Source organism: Leopardus geoffroyi, chromosome C3 (assembly GCF_018350155.1).
Source record: "Leopardus geoffroyi isolate Oge1 chromosome C3, O.geoffroyi_Oge1_pat1.0, whole genome shotgun sequence".
Classification (NCBI taxonomy): domain Eukaryota; kingdom Metazoa; phylum Chordata; class Mammalia; order Carnivora; family Felidae; genus Leopardus; species Leopardus geoffroyi.
Window position 1 is genome coordinate 28,582,357 of NC_059338.1, and position 21,437 is coordinate 28,603,793.

The following is a 21,437-nucleotide window of genomic DNA, read 5'->3' on the forward strand; positions in this document are numbered from 1 at the left end:
GGTCAGTAACCCCATGAAGACATTCTTGTATCTCTGGAGCATGACACCCTTCCTCTGGGGACACCTGTCTGCCAGTCACTTCATTTGACCCTCCCACTTTAAAGAGAGGGAACTTTAGGCTCAGAGAGGGGAGGAGACTTGCCCATGGCCTCGCTGCTTCTTAGTGACAGAGCCCGGACTTAAATCCAGGTCTCTGGATCCTAAAACATCGTGTCTTAGAGGCGGTGTTAAGAGATGGAGGTTAAGAATATGGTACTTTGGAATCTGTAGTGCAGTAGAATGCCAGCTCAGTGACATTCTAGCTGTGTGATCTTGGGCAAGTTGCTTAACTTCTCTGGACTTTAGTTGCCCCATCTATAAAATGAGAATGATAGAAGCTACTTTATAGGGATTTCAGGATTATATGAGATATGAATGTGCTCAGCATTTTGAAGTGTGATAAGTCGAGCCGCTCCTCCCTTCCCACATCACCCTGAGCCCAGCTGCCTTCCCATGCACACAGGCATGCCCCTACCCCCACATACGTCTGTCCACCTCTGACTTCTCCATCTCTTCCCCCTCCGAAGCAGGCAGCCAATGTGTTTTAGATTGGCTGGCTTGCGCTGAGAGGGTTGTGGTGGTTCTAACTTGGGTTTCAGTTTGGAGTCTGGCACTGCTCTTGATTAATTTCCCCAGCTCGGCACAATGTTGGCCAGTTTCATGTGGCTGTCCTTTGCAATTATGCATTTCTCCCCGTAGGGTGTCCAAGATTGGGCTGTTTTCCTGTTTTCTCCCCTTTATTCCTGCCACTGTGCTTTTCTGATTCTTCTCCAGGGACCCGCCAGCCTGCATTTCCTGGGCCCCGCCCCAGCCCAGTCCTGAGGTCTTTCTGGGCTGTTTTTCTGCTTTTCCATGCACTCTCCCCCTTGCCCTGCCTCACCCCCACCCAGTTTCTATTTTCCCCCAGGCTCCACTGGCTTCCCGTGGTTTCTCTTGGCCTTGGCTCAAGCCTGGCGTGACACATCTGGCATTGCCATCCTCTCCCTCCCACACTGGTTGGGGAAGAAGCAACCAGGGAGGTGTATCCAGGGAGGTGGTATTGTGGGGCTGGGTCCTACCCACCCAGGTGCCAAGCCAAACAGCCCATGCACCATGTGCAACTGCTTACCTAGGGCCCTACCCCTAACCTAACCCCACTCCTGACTAATCCAAACCCACTTTCTACTCCCCGGTATCTGGTTCTAGCTGGTAGAAAGTGAACCATGGGACGGAACCTTCTCTGTGGTTCCAGGAATGTCCACAAGAGTCTGTGCAGGGACCCTCCCTTTCGGAGGTGAGGAACAGCCCTTTCCAGGGACCTGAGCCCCTACGTGCTCTGGGGAGGACGTACCACCTGGCATGGGCAGGGATGTGTCTCCTATATACTACCTCCCTGATCCACTGACTTCCTACAGGATGGAGGAAATTTCTAGTTGTTGGTATCTGTCAGGAGGGAGGGAGGACCACCCAGTGATGGCCACCAAAAGTGACTTGCTTTCCTTGCAGCCATGATGGAAAGGGCACAGCCTTTGGAGCCTAACAACCCTGGGGGATAGCCCTGCTTTTCCCACTCGCTAACTCTGACCTTGGAAGAGTCCATGAGCCTCTATTTCTTCATCTGCCAACAGAGGTGGCCCATATTGAAGAGGAGGTTTGGTGAGAAGGAGATCGGATCATGTACATAAAACATGTCATGTAGCACTGACACACGGAGGGCCTCCCACAATTGTCATTTGTTCTCACCTTCTCCTTTCAACCTAGCCACGTGGGCTGGTTTTACGGTCTCTATCTGAGACAGAGGGGCCTGAATTAGTAGGACAGAGCCTCATTTAGAGGTCCCCAGCTTCCAACAGCTCAGGATATAACCCCTACAAATAGAACCTTTGAGTTGGGTTATGCACTCCCCCTCTTCTCCCCAGCACACACACACACACACACACACACACACACACACACACACAGTGATGTCGTACATGTAGAGTGACCCCTTTCCAGTTTGTCTGAGATGCTTACTCACCTTACTCACAGGTACCTCAAATTCAATAGGTCCACAAGGACCTCGGTGTCTCCCCTTTCCCTGTGCCCCTCCCCAGAGCGCTCATCCTCTGGGGTTCACGACTCACTCATATTCTTACTGTGCTCTTACTATGTGCCAGGCTCTCAGTGACCAGCCTCTCTGGCCACCCAGATGCGAAAGCCAGAGACACGGCTATCAAATGGATTCCTCCTCTCCTCCAACCCCCACCTCACATCTAGTCCATACTACTAGCAGTAATAACGGCAGTAGTAGCAACAAAAGATACTGGTTGTTTTTTTTTTAATGTATATTAACTCATTTCCTCCTGGCCTATCGAGGTACAGAGACGCCACCTCCAATTTACTAACAAAGAAATGAAAACACAGAAGTTAACCCGCCCAAGGTCCTACAGGTGGTAAGCGAAGGAGCCGGCCCAGAACATCTGACTCTAGAGTCCATCAACATCTTTTACCCCCACTACCCCTGCCTTTCTTCATCTGCTATCGGGCACCCTTGGCTTACCAGCCCCTTCACTGGCTCCACACCTCCAGGCTGTCCTCCGTAACTGCTGCCAAAGTAATCTTTCAACGATGCAGACTCTATCACCTTGCTCTCCTGCTAGAAATTCTTCTGTGGCTCACCAGTGGCCAAATCCTTCACAAGGTTCATGGCTAATTACCTCTTGCTCATTCCAGATCTCTCTCCACCACTGCCCTCCCCCACCCCCGGTCTCCCAACACACACACAGTGCAGCCAAACTCACTGCCTTGTAGAGTCTCTAGAATTTACTTGGTTCCTTATCTTCGTGTCCTTGCATGCGCTGTTCTCTCTGCCTGGAATGTCCCTTCCTGACTCTTCACCTGGTTGATGCTTACTAATCCTTCAAGAGGCAAGTCAGGTTGCAAAGCCTCGAAAATGTGTATAAAATGAATGGATCACTGGCTAGGTAAATGAATGAGAGCATAACAGCATCACCACACATTGCAGCTGTGTGGAGTCTTCTGTTGACAAATCCCTCTCACGTTTACTACATATTAGGTCGTCCTGACAACTCTGTGAGATAGGCAGGGAAGGTAGTTATCCCCAACTTGAAGGCGGAAAAACTGAGGCACAGAGAGGGTAAGTGACACAATAGCGAGGATCAGAGCCAGGACTTGAAGCCAAGTTCTCTGCCTCACAGGCCAGTGCTCTCTCACAGGATGGATTGCAAGGGGCAAAAATCTATTCATGTGCCTTTAAACTGTGGGAGGAGGGGACTGGGCCTCTGTCCCCTGCCCTGACCCACCCAGACAATGGGGAGTGATAGTGCTGCAGGTGGAAGTCATTTACCTAGCTCCCCCAGCCACCGGGTCTGCCCATTTCTCAGAAAGTGCAGAAGAAACTGCCTTATAGCCCCAAAGCATCATGCCTAAGTCTGAAAGATGAGACCTTTGGAATCACTAAGCAGGCAAAAGATGTGATTCACAATTAAACAAACAAACCAACAAAACTTAACCTTAAAATAAGTGTGAAGTCCAGCAAAAGTCTAATGTTTTTCCCCTATAAATACCTCTTTGATGCTTTGGATGAAATGTCAGAATCTGCACACAGGCGTCCCTCCATTTTTGGCTGCCCCTGCCTTGCTGGTGCCCTAAGTAAATGTTTAGTCTGCCCTCGGGTGTGGAGACCAAGCACAGGTTTTGCTGGCCTTTGATCTTCTGATGCTGGGCTGCCTGGCCCTGTTCAGGGGTGACCTAGATGGAGGGAGAAAAGGTGCCTGGGGCCAGAGGCCCAGCACTTATTGGGATGGAAGGTGGGAAGGTGAGAGAATGAGGGGAGGCAGGGGCGGGCCCATCAGGCAGCTGGGGGCACTGGGGTGCAGACACAGAAGCAGGAGGGTAGGGAATGTCCAGGGCAGGGGTAGGGGAGGGAAGCCCTGACTCTGGGTGGGTGTGGCACAGAGGGTTGGCCAGGGCCCCCACGGCTGGGCCCCTCTGTCTATGGTGTAAGGGGGCCTGAATATGGGTTATGGGAAGGAAAGCCACCTTTCCCACCTCCTTTGTCCTTCCACCTGAGGACAATCAAGACAGTTTAGAGTTGTCTGACTCCTACACCCATGGACTGGGCAGGGACCATGACAGAACCCACAGGCCAAGGATGCCAGAGGCCTTCGTCCTGACAGTGCCGGTTCACTGTGCCTCAGTTCCCCTCATGGCTAAATGTTAGGCCCACTCCTGTCTCTCAATTATGATTTCTCCCCAAACATCTGTTTACTCTCCCATCAGATGTAGGATGTACTTGAAAATTCAGTTGGCTCAGCACGCACGTATTAGGCACCGGCTATGACCCAGGCCCTGCGACGTGCACTGTGTGAATAAAAGGCAGCACCTGGCCCAGAGGATCACAGCTGGCGGGCTTAAATCACTAGATAGCACCTGTTTCTGCTTCCGCCCTTGGACTCAGTCTTGCCTCCATGATGCCCCTACTGGGTGAGAAAGGAACTGCAGGGCTCCTTGAAGAGATGGCTCTGTCCTGGGTGGCCAGTGAGACTCTCAATGCAGTCCCACCCCCAAGTAGGGGAAATGGGTGTCTGAGCCCAGCCCTGCCCCCGAGCCCTGGGGGCTAGAGCAGTTTAGGTGGGGTGGGGGGAGAGAGCTCCTTCCTGACACTTCTTTGAGGCGGCAATCTCCAACCTCCGCCCCCCGGGGCTCCATGGCAGAAAGCCAGACACCCCAGGACCGCTGTCCCGGTGGCCCCACCTAGGGAGGCCCCATTCCCACAGTCCTCCGGTGGGGGCCTAGAGCCCTCCTTCCCGAATGCAAGAGTACACATACACACGCTGTCGACAACAAAACCCCCGAAAAAATCCAAAGCCTGGAGCAGCTTTCTGTCTGGAACATGGGGTGAGAACGGGGGGGGGGGGGGGGGGGCACAGAAAGGAGGGGAAGACGAGGCAGGGGGCCTGGGACTGTGAGTCAGGCCCCAGGAAGCTGGCGCCCCAGCCCAGCCCTCCAGTGACTCACAGAGACTGCAGGCTCCGCAGCTCCCACAGCGCCTCTGCGGGGATTCCTCCCAGCTGGTTGTTCTGCAGCATCCTGTAAGGGGAGGAAAGGGCTTGGAGGACCCACACAGCGTGCGCGGAGCTGGGGGATCCTCCCTCCACCCCTGACCCGTGCCACACCCCTCCCTCCTGCCCCAGCTGCCGTGCCCCAGAGTGTCCTGTGCCCTGCCCCGTTAGTGGGGTGTCAGAGGCTGCCGAGGCACTGCGGGCCGTGCAGGGGGCTGGGAGGGTGTCTCAGGAGGGCTTCTGGGACGAGGCAGGGCTGAAGAGGACCGTGGAGAAGAAGCAGAGAAGACAGTTGGGGAAGCAGTGAGAGGCGGACGTCAGCACACTTGCAATTCTGTCACGATTTGGTCAGGAAGGACACTGGGAGATGTCCGCTTTCTCCCCAGGCATGTTTCCCTGTCTATGCACCTGAAAAACTGAAGATGTCTTTGGGGAAAGGGAGGATATGGATGAGGGCAAGACTCCCCGCCCCCCACTCCCCAGGGTGGCAGGGGCCCAGGAAAATATATTTTTGTGGAATCCGTGTCTACAGAAACAATTTGAGGCACCCCGGATCAGCATGTCAGCGGCAGGCTGCTCCTCTGGAACTGGTCTGGCCGCAGGTCCCCAGGACGACCCCATAGATAAGAGTCCTGGAGCTCTTCTGGGCACCTGGGAAACCTCATGCACAGGGCAGAGGGTCAGGGAGCACGCAGAGGGGAGAAACGGAGGCCTGGGTTGTCCCTCAGGGTGGCACTGTTGACCCCAGCATTCCCCAGGCGTCACAGCTGACCTTCAAAGGTTTGAGCAAGGCACAGGGAATCTAAGACAGGGGGCGCTGAGCAAGGATCCTGCCTGCCTATATCTAAGGGAGGGAAAAAAAAAAAGCCCCTGGCAGTTGCCATCTGAACGCTCTTTACCTGTAGGCCTGGAGAGCTGGGCCCCAGAAATGAGGATGAGGGGGGCACATAGGGTGCAGGCGCTCTGGAGTCCAGGAAATAGGGGGGAATAATGAAGGAAGCTGCCGAGTGCCCCAGGCGGAGTGAGTGGGCCCTCCCCCAACCTGGGTGCCCTCACAGCACCTTGCCCTGTGCCACCCGGGCCAGGCACGGCCCCAGAGACTAGGGCCGGGTGCCTCGGGAACCTGGAGCGAATGAGCATTCAGTGAGCCCTACTGCGTGCCAGTTATGTCACCCATCCTCCCATTTAGGCGACTTGTCAACCCATCTTTCAGAGGGGAAGGCTCAGAGGACAGAGGCATCTTGCTCAGGATCGCTCCGGTACGATCACCACGCTTCCGGAAAAGTAGCTCATTTCCTAAGCTTTAAGCCGAAAAACCGTAACAGCTAATGTGCCTGGTCGCACAGCTTTGTATGTATTGACTCAAACTTATCCCACAGGGTTTGGTCCCAGAGTCCAAGCCCCTAACCGTGACACACATGGCCTCTGTCATGACGGCAGGGGACAGCGACAGCCAGAAAATGCCGAGCGGTAAGATGATGCGCCTAAGTAGTTACTGATGGCTCCTCTGTGACTGTCCTGGTCAGAGCCACACCTGTTATCTCTCCTGAACTCCTTTTCTAGATACAGAAGAATCCCAAACATGCACCAAACCACAGCACCACAAGAACAAAAGACTGTTGCCCTCGCTGTGGGCACGGCCTGGAGCCTGAGAAGAGCCCCTGAGGCAGGCAAAGCTGAGGAAGGGGGAAGAAGAGAAGAGACAGACCCTGAGCGCGGAGAACCAGGGGCTTGGGAGTGGGGTCCTCCCTGCCCCGAGGCTGGGTGAGTGTGGCTTGAAGAGAGGGCCAAGCAGGGCCCCTTCCTCTTCATACCCTGTGCTCCTGAAGGTCTCTTCGCCTCCACTGGCCCCTCCAACCAGATTCCACACAGCACAAGATGGGACCTTTCCAATTACAGTGTTGCCTCAAAGGTAGAATTTAAACCTGTGCCTCCCAGGCTTCCTTACAGTATAACGGTCACACTGCAGGCTTTGAAGTCCCACAGCCCTGGATTTGTGTCCTCAACGCTGCCTCTCTCCAGCTGTGTGATAGCTGCAAGCTACTACTTAAACTCTGCGGGCCTTAGTTTCCTCCTCTGTTAATTGGGGATAATGCTAATGACCGTGGGCACTGATGAAACGGATTCAACCAAATAACCCCTGTAGAGCACTTACAGCAGTATTTCACACAAAGGAAGAGCTCAGTCACGTGTCAGCTGTTATTACTATGATCAAATAGTTTTATCACGTACTAGATGACGTGAGTAGGTCACTTGCCCTCTCTGGGCCTCAATTTCCTCATCTTTCAAAGGAAGAGGCTACCAGACCGATGCAGAAAACCTCACTCAGTTACAATATTCAGTGCCCCAGGACATTTCCTGCCCTCTGCCCTGCTTAGTACTTCTTCCAGACATGTTGGCCTCTGGCATCGCAAGAGTGGAAACTTAAAAAAATAAATAAATAAGTAAATAAAATAAGGAGTGGAAACTTCACTTGACTTGCCCTGATTCTCACCCAGAGGCCTCAGGATGCCTGGAGCAAGGATACAAGAGACATGATGGTTGGGCAAACAGGAAGGGACGCCCACCCCCTCCAGGGGCCCCAGAGGCTGCATCTAGCCCCTCGGCAGGCAGAACCGGGCCTCCCCTGAGCTTGGCAATGCATCTCTACCCCCATCACCCCCTCAGATCCCCCTTCCCTTTCCTCTGTCAAATCCCAGATCCAGAAAGATCTTGAAGTTCCCCGAATTGTACCTCCCTCCCAACCCAGATGCTGTAGCATCTTCACAGGGCACTTAATCACCCTTCCAAGTGCCAGGGAAATCCGTGCCTCTCCAGACGATTCATCCCATGCCAGGCAGTCTGGTCTGTGTGTCAAGAAAGTCTTCGCTTTCACGGAATCAAAACCCACTAAGCTGAAGGTCGCCATGGCGGCTGGCGGTTCTGCCGCTCTCTCCCTTGCTGTCCCTGGCCTCATTTCCCAGCCATCACCCCTCTACTGAACCACAAGTGGATTGTCAAAGCTGGAAGTACCTTTAGAAGGGAAGAGCCCTTTTGCTTTCCAAATGACGAGGCAGGGGCTATTTAGATGCGATGTTTACAGAAAATGGATTGTTCATAAAAACCAAATTCACACGGGCAAAAAAAAAAGAAAAAAAAGTGACCTGCCCTCAGTTACAAAGCAAACTAATGGCAGAATCAGGCGTAGGGCCCATGTCCCATCTCCTAGGCCACTGCTTTCGGGAGCACCTTTCCCTGCTTCTCTCACTGTCCCTCGTTCTGTCTGGTGAGCCAGAGTCTGTCTAACGCACTGCGTCTCAACCCTGGTTGTGCATTAGAACCACCTGGGAAGCTTTTCCTAAATCCCAGTGTCCAGACCACAGTGCAGCCCGATTACTCTCCGGGGCCGAATCTCTGGGTGAGGGGACGTTAGGCATAAGTTTTGCAAGGGCGCCTCTAATGAACAAGCATTAGTCTAGGGGAAGTCTAGCCCTTAGACCGCTCCCTGGGTCACCTGGGAAGCACCACTGGGAAACATCTGTCTGGCCTGAGAGGCATTTGGGGACAGGAACCATGAGTGTGAATAGCTAGAAGGTTCCAGAGAGGCGATCCACCAGTGGGTTGACAAAGGTCCTTCCTTTGGTTCTGTGGAGGGGCCTTGGGGTCACTGGGGTGGGCAGGCAAGCTAGAGCCTGGGCTCTACTCACCCCCCTCATCCAGTTTATATCCTCCCTCCCCTGTCTTATTTTTCAGGACTTCCACACAAGGTGTTTGTGTTTTAAGTTTCTGCAGGTAAACATGTTGGAAAATGTATTCCAGCATCCGCTTTTTAAAGGTAAGAAAACTGATGCCCAGGGAGAGGAAGCCTGAGTGTCCTCCATGACACCTGTTCTGGGATCTGCTGCTCATGAGACCCACTTCCGGACGTCCAGTCTTTTGACAGGACAAGGGCAGTAGGCCCCACCTGCTGGAGAAGAAAGGCTCAGAGGGTCTCCCTGGGTTCCTGGAGCCTCCAGCAGCCTTCTCCCATGAGCCAAGGGGAAGGGTCCCCCAAAACAACTCACAAGTCTCTCCTCCCTAGGTCCGTTCGTTCATTTCATCAACACCAGTGGAGCCCCAATTCTGGGCCAGGCATGGCTGCTGTCCAGCCAGGAGAGTAAGCATAGTCAGCGTCAACCTAAGACCGCTCGCTACAGCATGATGAGGGCAACACGAGAGGCCCTCAGGGGCGGGGCCTGAGAGGTTCTCACTCCTCCCCACCCCTCTGTGGCCTCAGGCCAGGGCTTCCGTTGGGTTTGAGCCCCAGCTCCTGGAGGCAGCCCGATGCCCTTTTCCAGCCTCAATCTTTAACAACATGGCATGAGCCAGGAACCCCAAGCCACAGCCTCCCAGAGATTTGGGGGCTCAAACCAGGAGTAGAGAGTCTGGGGAAAATCTCTCGCCCAGCCTCTTGAGGGCCTAGAGCGGAGGCAAGTCCTTGAACTGTCAAACCCCTCTGTTTCCCAGGTCTGGGTCTGTTGAGAAGCAACCGAGGCCCGACGGGAGTCTTTCTGGATGGCCCAGACCAGCCTAGCATAGACAGGGGTGCAGGCCTCAGCAGCAAAGACACCAAGGTTCAAGCCTCACGCAGCTCTCTGGGAGAGGGGCAGCTGTGGGGGAAGAAACTTGTGAGGGAAGAGGCAGCTGGGGCACACACACGCGTAGACTCTCTGTCTCTCTCTCTCTCTCTCCTTTCCTCTCCCCCTCCCTCTTTCCTCTCTCTACCCCCTCCCTCTCTCCCTCTCTTCTTCCCTCTATCTTTCTCTCTCCCACCCTCTCTCTCTTCTTCTCCCTCTCCTTCCCTCCTGCCCTCACTCTTTCTCTCTCTCTCTCCCTTCCTCCCTCTCTATCTCCCTCTTTCTCTCCCTTTCTTCCTCTCTCCCCCTTCCTCTCTCCCTTTTCTCTCTCTCTCTCTCTTTCTGCCCTTTCTGCTTCCTCTGTTTGAGGCAGGAGCCATTTAGGGCATGACAGCCTCCTAGGGGCCAGCTCCACACCCTGAAACTGTGGGTCAGGATACAGGAGCTCTGGCCTCAGCTGTGCCCTCACCCTGATAGGGCACACAGGGCAGGTGCCCTCAGGGGGCAGGCGCTTTCCCACACACCTGCAGCAACAAAAACTGTGCTCCCCTCAGGACAGCTCAGAGGCAGGAGCCTTCATAACTCTACAGGACACACATGCCCCCATACAGTCTTTTTATTATTATTATTATTTTTTTAATGTTTTTATTTATCTTTGAGACAGAGAAAGACAGAGCATGAGCAGGGGAGGGGCAGAGAGAGAGGGAGACACAGAATCCGAAGCAGGCTCCAGGCTCTGAGCTGTCAGCACGGAGCCCAACGCGGGGCCCGAACTCGCGGACCGTGAGATCATGACCCGAGCTGAAGTCGGACGCTCAACCGACTGAGCCACCCAGGTACCCCTGCCCACGTGTAGTCTTGAGAAAAGGCCTGAGGCTGGAAATTCCCCGCAGCGCTGGTTCTCTCAATGCCAGCCTGGTGACCAGAGCCTGTGGGGTTGAAGAGTTGGAAAACCAGCAGAGGAAGGAGAGGATCCAAGAGTAATACCTCCAGGTCAGGCGTGGGGCTGCGGTGGGAAGGACAGAGGGAGGTGTCTGCCAGAGTCACTTAGGAGAAGACCAGAGAGGGAGCCCCCCTTCCCTTTTTCGTCCTTCGCTTTTGAGAGCAAGGAGGCAGAGTGTCCCGCAGGGAGAGTCAGGCCTCAGAGAAAGGAAGACGCAGTTCGGGTAAGAGTCCCAGGCCCAGAGAAGACAGGACAGCAGCTAAAGTGACAGTCTCCCGGGACAAAGAGAGATTATTCTGCTGATGGTGGGCTTTACGGCTCTGGTTTTCTTACGGGTCTGGAAATGGAAGGACACTGCAGCAAAAGAAACAACAGGAGACATCAGAAAGTACTTCCTGCCCAGATGCAAGAAGAATCCCCTGCTGTGAAGCACTCGGGTCAGAGAATAAGCTCCCAAGACGACCCAACTCATCTCTAAAGTAGAGAACTCTGCAGTCAAAGTCCTGACACAAAGGTTTGGGGGGACCAGGTGGGTCTTCGAGGAGGAGGCAACAGGGGGGTCAACGGCAGAGCGGGGTGTGGGAGGTCTGGCTGTCCTGGGCTCCAACCAGCAGCCTCTCCTGGCCGCCCGGCTCACTGAGCCAAGGGCGCCAGTTTGCAGAAAGGGGGCGGGAGTCTTGCGGTTTCTCCAAGGCTTTGATTTATTGCCTAATGCAGGCAAAGAAGAAAGAGGAGGCTCATCTCTAAGCCGGAGACTTAGGAACGGGACAGGAGTCTCACATCTTCTGAAGGCCCAGCAAACAGAGCCCGCTCTCTAATCCTGGCTGCAGGTCTGAGCCTGCCACTGGGCACAGACACGCCACCAAGCAGGCTGCTTGCACTGTGCGTCTGGTTCAGGATGCCTCCCCATACCCCCGGGCAGCAATGTTGATGGGGATCAAGACAGACTGAGAGGAGGAGCAGGAAGAAGGAGAAGTGAGGGGCGGGGCACAGAGAGGCGGAGGGAGGGAGAGCAAGGTCTGAGACAGAGAAGAGGAAGGCCGCAGTGACAAGGAGACTGGGGCTGGGGAGAGACGCTGGAGGACCCAAGGGCATCGCAGAGGGTGAGGGAAGGACAAGCCTGGAGTCAGAGACTCAGAGGCGGATCCAGAGAGAGGCTAAAGGCCAGAGGTGTCAGAGACCAACAACATGAAAAAGAAGAAAGTGCTTAGGGGCGCCTGGGTGGCTCAGTCGGTTAAGCCTCTGACTTCGGCTCAGGTCATGATCTTGCAGTTTGTGAGTTTGAGCCCCGGGTCGGGCTCTGTGCTGACAGCTCCGAGCCTGGAGCCTGCTTCAGATTCTGTGTCTCCCTCTCTCTCTGCTCCTCCCCACTTGTGCTCTGTCTCTCTAAAAAATAACAAATAAGCATTAAAAAAATTTTTTTAAAAAAGAAGAAAGTGCTTAACCATGGACCATGGACTGTTTGTTGATCATCGAAAAGCTTGAAGCCATAGGCCAAGGGGCGGGGCCATTACTAGCCCATAAAAAACAAATTAGAAAAGATATTCTTTTCTAGATGGAAATGGCCCCAACCCAGGCACAGGACTGTATTTAAGCCCCCTTCTTACCCATTCAGCCAGATGCTCTTGTGCAGGCAACATCCTGCTCAACCGTACAAAGAAGATCCGTAGGTCAAGTGAGGGCCGAGGGAGTAGCAGCGCTGGGGAATGGCTCACCAGTATGGGAAAGCTCCAAGTGCTCAATCTACTACTCCAGGATCAGCCTTCCAGATCCTCAACAGCCCCTGTGGTGATGTGCCTCCCCAGGAACCTCTCCTACCCACCTCAGACTCTGTGCACCCACTTCCCTCTACGTCCTCTCAGCCTCACTCATCGTACGAACATGAAGGGGGCCTTGTGGGAGGCAGTCTTGGCTGGGACAAAGTGAGCCACGGATTGGGATGAAAGGAGATAGGTGTCTCAGCTTTCCCTTCTCTAGAAGGAACCAGTGGTTGAGTAGCAAGGGGCAAAGTTAGTGAAATAACATAAGGTCCTCTCCAACTCTCAGCTTCCTCTTGCTTTAAAGGAAAGACGAAAGGAGCCGGGACGAAGGAGCCTGAAAACCAAAGGCAGCGAGATATTTACACCGGGAATGGGGACTCAGAGCTGTAGCTGCAGAGAAAGGTTGGGTCTCAGGAGAAAGAACGGGCAAGGAAATCCAGTCTGGATTCCTCTTCCCCTGGCCTGAGATGTCTCAGAGAGAGCAAAGACCTATGCTGCTGGCCGCTATTCACATCACACACACACACACACACACACACACACACGCACATACGCATACACATACACACACTTCACCTCCCTGGAGGGCTGCCATAACTATCCGGTGCAATTAAATGTTCGTTCACAGATCAGAAGGTTTGTTATAAAAAAGGTGAAAGCAAAGCTAGGGAAATCACAATTAAAATGAAAAGTAAAGTTGAGGAAATTAGCAAGCTTGTGACGAATCGAGACTCACATCTCTGTGTAAAATGGGGATTACTTATACTTACAGGATTTTCAGGCTGTAGAGGCCAGAGAATGCTTGTCCTGGGATGTGTGAGAGATGGTTCCCTGAGAGCCGCCTGCAAATCAGGAAGAAGGGTCAGTGATGTCGGCAGGGAACCCACAGGGGGTGACTGCCTTCCCTTCGTCAGCATCTCGGGGATCTGGGAGGGGAAGGCAGGGGTGAAAACTACTTACTGAGATCTACAATGTGTTCAATACCTCACACGCCCATTCTCGCCGCTCACAATTACCCTGCGTGGTGCCTAGCATTATCCCCAAATTTCAAAGGAGGAATTTCTGAGGGGTCAAGTTCTTTCCTCTAAGGGTGACAGAGATAGGCAGTGCCCAACTTGGTGTTCTCACTCGGACCTCACTCACTTCCACGGTCCTGTTCTTCCCGCTCCACGGTGTCCCGTCCCGTCCCCTGCCAACCTGGATTACCCACCACTGCCCTCACCTGCCGGACTGCACTGCATCCCGTCACCAAGGGAGGGCTGGGCACAGACAGGGTGGGACCTTGTCTCCCCATGCCCTCAGCGACACAGCTAACCCACGCTAATCCAGGAGGGTTAGGAAATGGGGTTTGGGAATTAGCTTAACATTCGGGTCTAATTAGGCGTCTCCACATTTGTCATGGGGTGATCGCCAGTTCTAAAAGGAGCAAATGTGACGGAATATACTTAATGCCCAAACCGGACTGAACAGAGTTGAACCGTGGATGATGCGGAAGGCACTTGGGAGCTCCCGAGTCCCCAGTGACATTATTATGCACCTCAGTTCCTACAGAGAGGCTGCCAATATACAGGCTGACATACCTCTAAAGCTGTTTTTTCTTTCTTTTTTTTAAATATATCTTTGTTAAGAATCTTGTTATTTGGCATTTGTTGTTTAAAAAACGAAAGAAGGGGGGCCTGGGTGGTTCAGTCGGCTAAGTGTCCACCTTCGGCTCAGATCATGATCTCACGGTTGGTTCGTGAGTTCGAGCCCTCATCGGGCTCCGTACTGACATCTTGGAGCCTGGATCCTGCTTCTCAGATTCTTTGTCTCCCTCTCTCTCTCTCTGCCCCTCCTCCCCCTCAAAAGTATAAATAAATATTAAAAATTTTTTTAAAAACAAAACAAAAATGTGTGGAAAGACATCATGATATTTGGGGTCCCCAAGCTTGGATTCTAGAGGGGGGCATTCGCCATGGAAGGGTCCTAGAGATGGTAACTTTAAAATGGGCCCAAGCCCTTTGCAGGGACCTAAAGGTAGAAGGACCAGCCTTCGGTTCTCAGGGTGTATAGATCACCTGCCCCAGCTCCTCAGCCTTCACACCTGCCTTTCACTCCACCTTAGAAGGCCCCTGGCTGCCCCTCATTCTGTCACCTCCTTTGAAAACTGGTTTGGGGTCCCTGGGTGGCTCAGTTGGACCCTTGATTTCGGCTCAGGTCATGATCTCATGGTTCGGAAGCATGCTTCAGATTCTCTTTCTCTCCCTCTCTTTCTGCCCCTCCCCACCTCCAACAAATAAAGAAACTTAAAAAGAAGAAAGAAACAGGGCGCCTGGGTGTCTCAGTTGGTTGAGCATCCGACTTCGGCTCAGGTCATGATCTCACGTTTGTGGGTTTGAGCCCCACATCAGGCTCTGTGCTGATAGCTCGGAGCCTGGAGCCTGCTTCGGATTCTGCATCTCCCTCTTCTCTCTGCCCCTCCCCTGCTCACGCTTTGTCTCACTCTGTTTCTCAAAAATAAACAAATGTAAAAATTTTTTTTAAAAAAAAAAGAAAGAAGAAAGAAGGAAAGAAGGAAAGAAAGAAAGAAAGAAAGAAAGAAAGAAAGAAAGAAAGAAAACTGGCTTACTACTCCCCACCAAAAAGTCTCCTTCTCCGTGGGCCAGCCCACCGCACCCGCACCCTGAGCCCTTCCTTACACAGAATGCCCCAGGCGCCCACACTCAGCTGCCACCCCACCTACTAGCTCCTGGGCATAGATCTGCTGCCTCACCGGGAAGCTCCCCGAGGGCAGAGGGAAGGTCTTCTATCTTGTTTTCCTCCTGAGCACCTTGAGCTTGTCTTTCACACAGAGGGGGAGCTCAATAAGTATGTGGTCTAGAAAACCCTGCGGTGGCCCTGGGGGTTGATGGGATCCTATCTCCAGCAGGGCCAGGCTGACTGCCTTTGGGGCGAGTACTGTCGAGGGTGGAGATGGGAAATCTGTTAGGGGAGCAGGGGGGCCGGGGTGGAGGTGGAACTGCGAGTGTTTTCAGAGCCAGGAGCCCACGCTTTGCACAGTTGAAGCAAACCTTAGTAAAGGCCCGCGGATCGACAGTGGTGCAAAACCAAGAAAGAGCAGGCTGGGGGCGGGGCAGGGGGTGGGTGGAGGTTAGGGACAGGGCTGGGATGAATGCAAGGATGGGGAGCAGACTGGCCTGGCTTCCCCAAGCAGACAGGCTGGGCACTCCAACCAAAGAGAAGATTTATGCACGCGAGAACAACAGCCGTGGGAAGGCGTTAACCAGGGGGGACTTTGTGGAGGAAGTGGGCCTTGTGTTTGGCAATGATAGAGGAATGGTTTGTGCCCCAGTGGAGGAAAAGATGGTGGGCATGCCAGGTGGGAGTGGAAGTCTCCTGCTCAAATGCAGGAGCGGAAACCAGGATGGTGAACGTGACTGGTCTCAGTGGAGCAAAGTTGGCCAGGTAGGTTTAGGCCAGGTTGGGGGAGGGTCTTAGAAGTGGATCTTTTAGGGGCGCCTGGGTGGCTCAGTTGATTGAACATCCGACTCTTCACTTCTGCTCAGGTCATGATACCAGGGTCGTAGGATCGAGCCCCATGTCAGGCTCCATGCCTGCTTAAGATTCTCTCTCTCTCTCTCTCTCTCTCTCTCTCCCTGTCTCTCTCTCTCTCTCCCTCTGCCCCTCTCCCCCTCTCATACTCTCTCTTTCTCTAAAAAAAAAAAAAAAAAAAAGTGGATCCTTTGGACAATGGGGAGCCAGAGAAGGTTCTTGAGCTGGTGAGATGCACCTTGAAGATGTGCAGAGTACATTTGTAAGAAGGCAGAAGATCTCAGCTGGGAGGCTGGTGCAGCCTCCAGCTGTGAGTGGACACCCAGGGCAGTAGCAGTGGGAATAGTAAAGAAGGGGTAGAGGTGAGAGGTGCTGCAGAGAAAGAACCACCAGGATGGTGGCTGGTAGCCGGACGTGGGGGATGGGGGCAGGTCAAAGATGACCCCCAGGAAGAGACGCGGCCATTGACAGAAAGAGGGAGAAGGTGCAAATAAGAGCCGACTGCAGGGAGGACAAGAGCTAGATTTCAGGGTCCCTATATACAATGTGGCCCCACAACAGCACCCGGGGTCCACAGCGGGCCCAGGCATCGGCTGAATACCCTGCTATCAAGAACAGCATCCCAAGCCCCTTTCCTTTGAGCTCCAGCCTTCTTCCCGGGGAGCCCTGGCTCCTACAGCTCTCAGTGGTCCCAAAGTTCCAACCCCCAGCCCCACGAGACCTCTACTTACAGCTCCTCCAGGAAGCGCAGGTGGTGGAAGAGGCCAGGCTGCAGCTCCGTGAGGTTGTTCATGCTCAGGTCTCTGCATGGAGAGAAAATGCGAAGGGAGCCGTGAGCTGCCCATCGGCCCCAACCCGCACTGTCCAGCTCCAGACGCCCACAGAGGGCGCCCCCCATTCCCACAGCACCCCCAACACACACACACACACACACACACACACACACACCATGCCATCTAATTCCAAAGCCAGCCTGGCCACACACAGCAGGTGCGTTCGTTAAGAGTAAGCACCGGGGGGCGCCTGGGTGGCTCAGGCGGTTGAGGGTCCGACTTCAGCTCAGGTCATGATCTCACTGCTTGTGGGCCCGAGCTCCGAGTCAGGCTCTGTGCTGACCTGCTTCAGATTCTGTCTCCCTTTCTCTCCGCCCCTCCCCCACTGGTGCTCTGTCTCTCTCTCTCTCTCTCTCTCAAAAATAAATAAACATTAAAAAAAAAAAAAAAAGAGTGAGCACTGGGCTGGGAGTCAGGCCTTCCGGGTTCATATGGGCATTCCCTCCATGGTTTCCAATTGTGCCCTCTGCCTCTCTCCTTCCTCTGCCAGACTCCCCCAGGAATGGCTGTCGTTAGGACTCTGAAGGAGGCTGACCTTCCGGTAAGGGGAGAAGCTGGAGAACAACTCATAGGGTTTCAGAGCAGAAGGGAGGGGCCACTGAATACAAGTAACACCTCAAGCTTTCTTTTAACCAAAGGGGAAACGGAAGCCCAGCGATTCCTGACATTACGATCTGTAGAGCAGGTTCATGCAATATTCACGCACTCATCCCTGCAGTGTCCATGAGGGTTCATCTTTTTATTCAATCCCAGAACCAGTGCGATTTTGCTGCCCTCTGAGTTCTCTGCCAGCCACATTCCTGTTAACTTTCCTCCTGCAGACTCCTGCCTTTCTCCGGCCAGAGGACCCGACCTGGAGCACATTCCAGAAGATGCCTAGATTCCTGAGCCGTGGGATGCAGATCCTGATCCCTCCGTGGATTCCCACCTTGGATCAGTCCATCCTTCCCATATTATCTGAGAGATCCAGTGGGTGGTTTCAGGGTCACCGTCCTCTAATGATGCCTTGCACACATGCAAGGCCTACTGTGTCAGGCACAGGCTAACCTTTAACCAAAGAATTCCACGTAATTCTTGCAACAGCCCCAAGGTAGACTCCATTGTTATCTCCATTTCACATTCAAGAAAACAAAGAGGAAAAAGCATTGAGCTTTGGAGTCAAAAGGCCCTGAAGTGGGGGCCCCTGGGTGGCGCAGTGGGTTAAGCATCTGACTTTGGCTCAGGCCATGATCTTATGGTTAGTGAGTTCGAGCACTGCAAGGGGCTCTCTGCTGACAGTATGGAGCCTACTACTTGAGATTCTCTCTCTCTTTGCCCCTCCCCTCTCTGCCCCTCCCCCACTTGTGCGCATGCTCACTCTCTCTCTCTCAAAAATAAATAAACATTAAAGACAAAAGATTTTAAAGGCCCTGAGGTCAACTCTCTCCTCTACTTACCTATCAGATCTTGGGCTCTTAACCACTATGACCTTCCGTTTCCTCATCCATAAAAATGGGATGAATCACACTAAAACTCCTAGGGTCCTTGGTAAGGATTAAATGAGCCAATGCTTACAGACTGCCTAACAAATAGTACATACACAATAAATACGCCTTCTTCCCTCCGTGTGTCCCTCAGTGACCTGTGGGCAAGTGTCCTAAACCAACAGGGGGGGTGGGGGGAGGAGGTGGGAAGGAGTCGGTGCCTTCTTTGTTGGCCCTGCTCTGTTAGCATTTCCTTCTTGGTTGTGCCTGGCTGAGTAGCAATGTCGGAGTACACGCGTGTGTCTCACATTTGGGTTCCATCCTATTTCAAACTCTTAACAGCTGCTTCTCGCCTCTGCCAGCACCCTCCCTGAGGGGTATAGATGTGGGCCCAAAGCAGACCACCGCATTGCTGGGTACCGCCCCCAGGCCTGCCTGCTGCTTTCTCCCTTCCTTAGGAATGCACTTTTGCAGTCAAACCTGAGTGTCTCCATTTTCCCCCAAGAAATGAGGGCGCTTTCTGTGTGTGCTCAGAAAAGCAGGCTGGAGATGGTGGGGAAATGTGTGCTTGGGAGCTTGGTTCCAGTCTATAAAAAGACTGTTTAGTCTCAAATGTTTTATCTTTGATAAAGCCTGGCCTCCGGACGCCATGTCCTCTGAAGAAGGAAGACATTCTGTTCAGAGTAGAGCCAAGGAACTGGCAGGCTGAGCTCTGGGCTGCCTCTTGTCCGCAGCTCGCTCCCCGCTCCATGTGGGGACAGGAGGGCCATCCCTGGGCCTGCCCCATCCAGAAAGAGGGCTAGGCAGAAGGTGTTGCTGGGGTGCTGATGGTGCAGAGCCGAGAAGGGTCTTTGGTGGATTTCATGTCAGAGTTTGGTTCTCGGGGTGTTTCCAGGCTCCGCCAGCCCAGGGTTCCGGCGGAGAGGTAAAGATGTAGGGGTGCACCGGACCGTGGCCAGGGAAAGAATGGCGAGGCCCACGGAACCTGCATCTGACTGGACTCCTCCCCCTCGCGTCCTGGGCCTGGCTCATTCTCAGCCAGGCAGGGAGGCACAAGGTGCCACAAAAACGATTACCTCTAAATATTTACACTGTGCACTTCTGGACATGTCTCCGCAGGAGCGGGAGCGGGAGTTCAAGGAGCACACGGGGCATGTGACTCAGGCCTCATCACTCAGCTGTCCCTCCAGGGGCCGCACCTCAGAGGCTCTGATGTGGCTCCATGCACCCACCCCACGCCCTCCGCCCCACCACCCCGACTAGCGGCCTCATTGTTCTCCCCTGGGGAGGAGGGGGCCTGCACCCCCCCGCCCGCCCCCACATCCTGCCCAAGACAACACATGACCCAGCTGCAGGGCTCTGTAAGGTGGCGGGGGGGGGGGGGGGGGGGGGGGGGCGGGAGGGTGGATTTCAAATTCGGGGGGGAGCTCCATTCAGACCTGGCCCTTTCACAGAAGGCAAGGGGTGGGGCTGGTGCCCAGGAAAGGGGAAGGAAGAGGAACGTGGCAGCTGAGAGAGGGAGGTGCAAGTTTCAAAGCCGAGATCCTCCGATGCCACAGGCCTTGGGAATGGCGAAGGGCCCTGGCAAGAGGCGCTGGGCCCTGCTTGGCGTTAGGGTGGTGGCGGGGCGGGGGTGGGGGGTGCCTGGGCCGTCTCCGGGAGGGAGTCACCATGCAGGAACTCTCAACACAGGGGTTGTCCTGTGCAGTGGTGGCTCTGCGATATGACTTTCCTGGGGGCTCAGCTGTCCTGGTGCAAGCCAGAGAGCACATTCAGGCCATACTTGTACCCAGGGGAAATAAGAGGGCTTCTGATCCCGGGGGTGCCTAGGGTTTGGCTGTGGCTGCATTTGCTCGGCTGTATGAACTTGCAAGCATCTACAAGGGCGGGGGCACATATTGGGCTCATGAGTTCTTGGACGTGCTTGTCTTGTAGGGTGCTGGGCATGTGTGTGCCATGCGTGTGAGGACGCACGTGTGTATCTGTCCGTGTGCACATTAGAGTATTGTACTGTTAAAAGTCACAAACTTTCTCAGAGCATCACACGTTATAAAGATAGAAATTCTTTGGGAGAGGGGCGCCTGGGTGGCTCAGTCGGTTAACCATCCAACTCTTGATTTTGGCCCAGGACATGATCTCAGGGTCGTGGGATCAAGCCCCCCACATCGTGCTCTGTGCTGACAGCATGGAGACTGCTTGGGATTCTCTCTCTCTCCCTCTCTCTCTGCCTTCCCCTCCCTGCTATCAAAAAAAAAAAAAAAGCTTTAAAAAATGTTTAAAAATAAATAAAAAAGATATTCCTTGGGAGAAACAAAGAGGCTGACTCAAGTCTCACTCCTGTGGTTGGAAAACCTTTCTTGGCTGTGTGACCTCTGGCAAGCCCAGTTCCTTCTCTTGGCTTCAGGTCCCTTCTCTGGTCTATCCCAGCGTGCTGTTGGCCCCAGGAAGGGACACAGGCTGCTCAGTGATGCTGTTTGGGGGTCTAACGTGTGGCTGATTGAGATCCCGATGCCTGCTCCACTCCCCTCACCCCATCGCTACTAAAAATACACACGTGTGCACGCACACACACACCACACACACACACACATGCACACATTGCAGCTCTACAGAACCGGCTTCCTGGGCGTGTGACCTGTGTGGGCGTGCGACCTGTGCAGTCGCACAGACACCCACACTCAGAAGGGTCCGGCTTAGTTCAATTTTCTCCTGTTGTCATTTTGAAATCCTTAATACATTTTGAACAAAGAGGCACCACATTTTCATTTTGCAGTGAGCCCTGCAAATTGCTTCTCTCAATCAAAATGCCAGGGGATTCAGAGAATGGGTTACAGCCCCATTCAGAAGTTTTCTTGCGGTATCCAGAGGGGCTATATGTTCTTGTAGCTGGACACAGCCACGCGTGGGAAGGGGGAGTGGGCAGGAGAGGGTCAGTGGGGCGAGGCTGGCAGGAGGAGGAGGGAGGGGAGAGAAGTGAGGGGCAGCCCTGGGCACAGGAAGTGGAAGTTTCTGGCTGCACTTTAGGAAAATGTTCTCAGAGCTTTACCCTGTGAGGCAACCGGACCACCCAAGGAAGCTGGGTGAGGCAGTGTCACCAGGGAGACAAGGAACAGGGTTTGATAAGAGGGAGGATGCTAGGGAACTGAGGGGACAGAGAGCAGCAAAACCGGAAACTGGAGGGGGGTGGGGTAACAGGAGACCCTCCCTCCCCCCCACCCCACTCCCCCCCGG

At 53.9% G+C, this 21,437-nt stretch overlaps 1 protein-coding gene across 5 annotated transcripts in view; it reads right to left on the reverse strand.

Moving 5' to 3' along the window:
- The window catches only part of LGR6 (leucine rich repeat containing G protein-coupled receptor 6), a 121,419-nt gene that overhangs the window by 77,214 nt on the left and 22,768 nt on the right, over nt 1-21,437 (reverse strand). For 4 of the 5 annotated variants that reach the window (XM_045456479.1, XM_045456481.1, XM_045456482.1 and 1 more), the window contains exons 2-4: nt 16,642-16,713; nt 13,150-13,221; nt 5,038-5,109 (exon numbers count right to left, since the gene is read on the reverse strand). In XM_045456479.1, coding sequence (XP_045312435.1) covers nt 5,038-5,109; nt 13,150-13,221; nt 16,642-16,713 — 216 coding nt within the window. The remainder of the gene's footprint in view (nt 1-5,037; nt 5,110-13,149; nt 13,222-16,641; nt 16,714-21,437) is intronic. The other variant, XM_045456480.1, reaches the window with a different exon arrangement.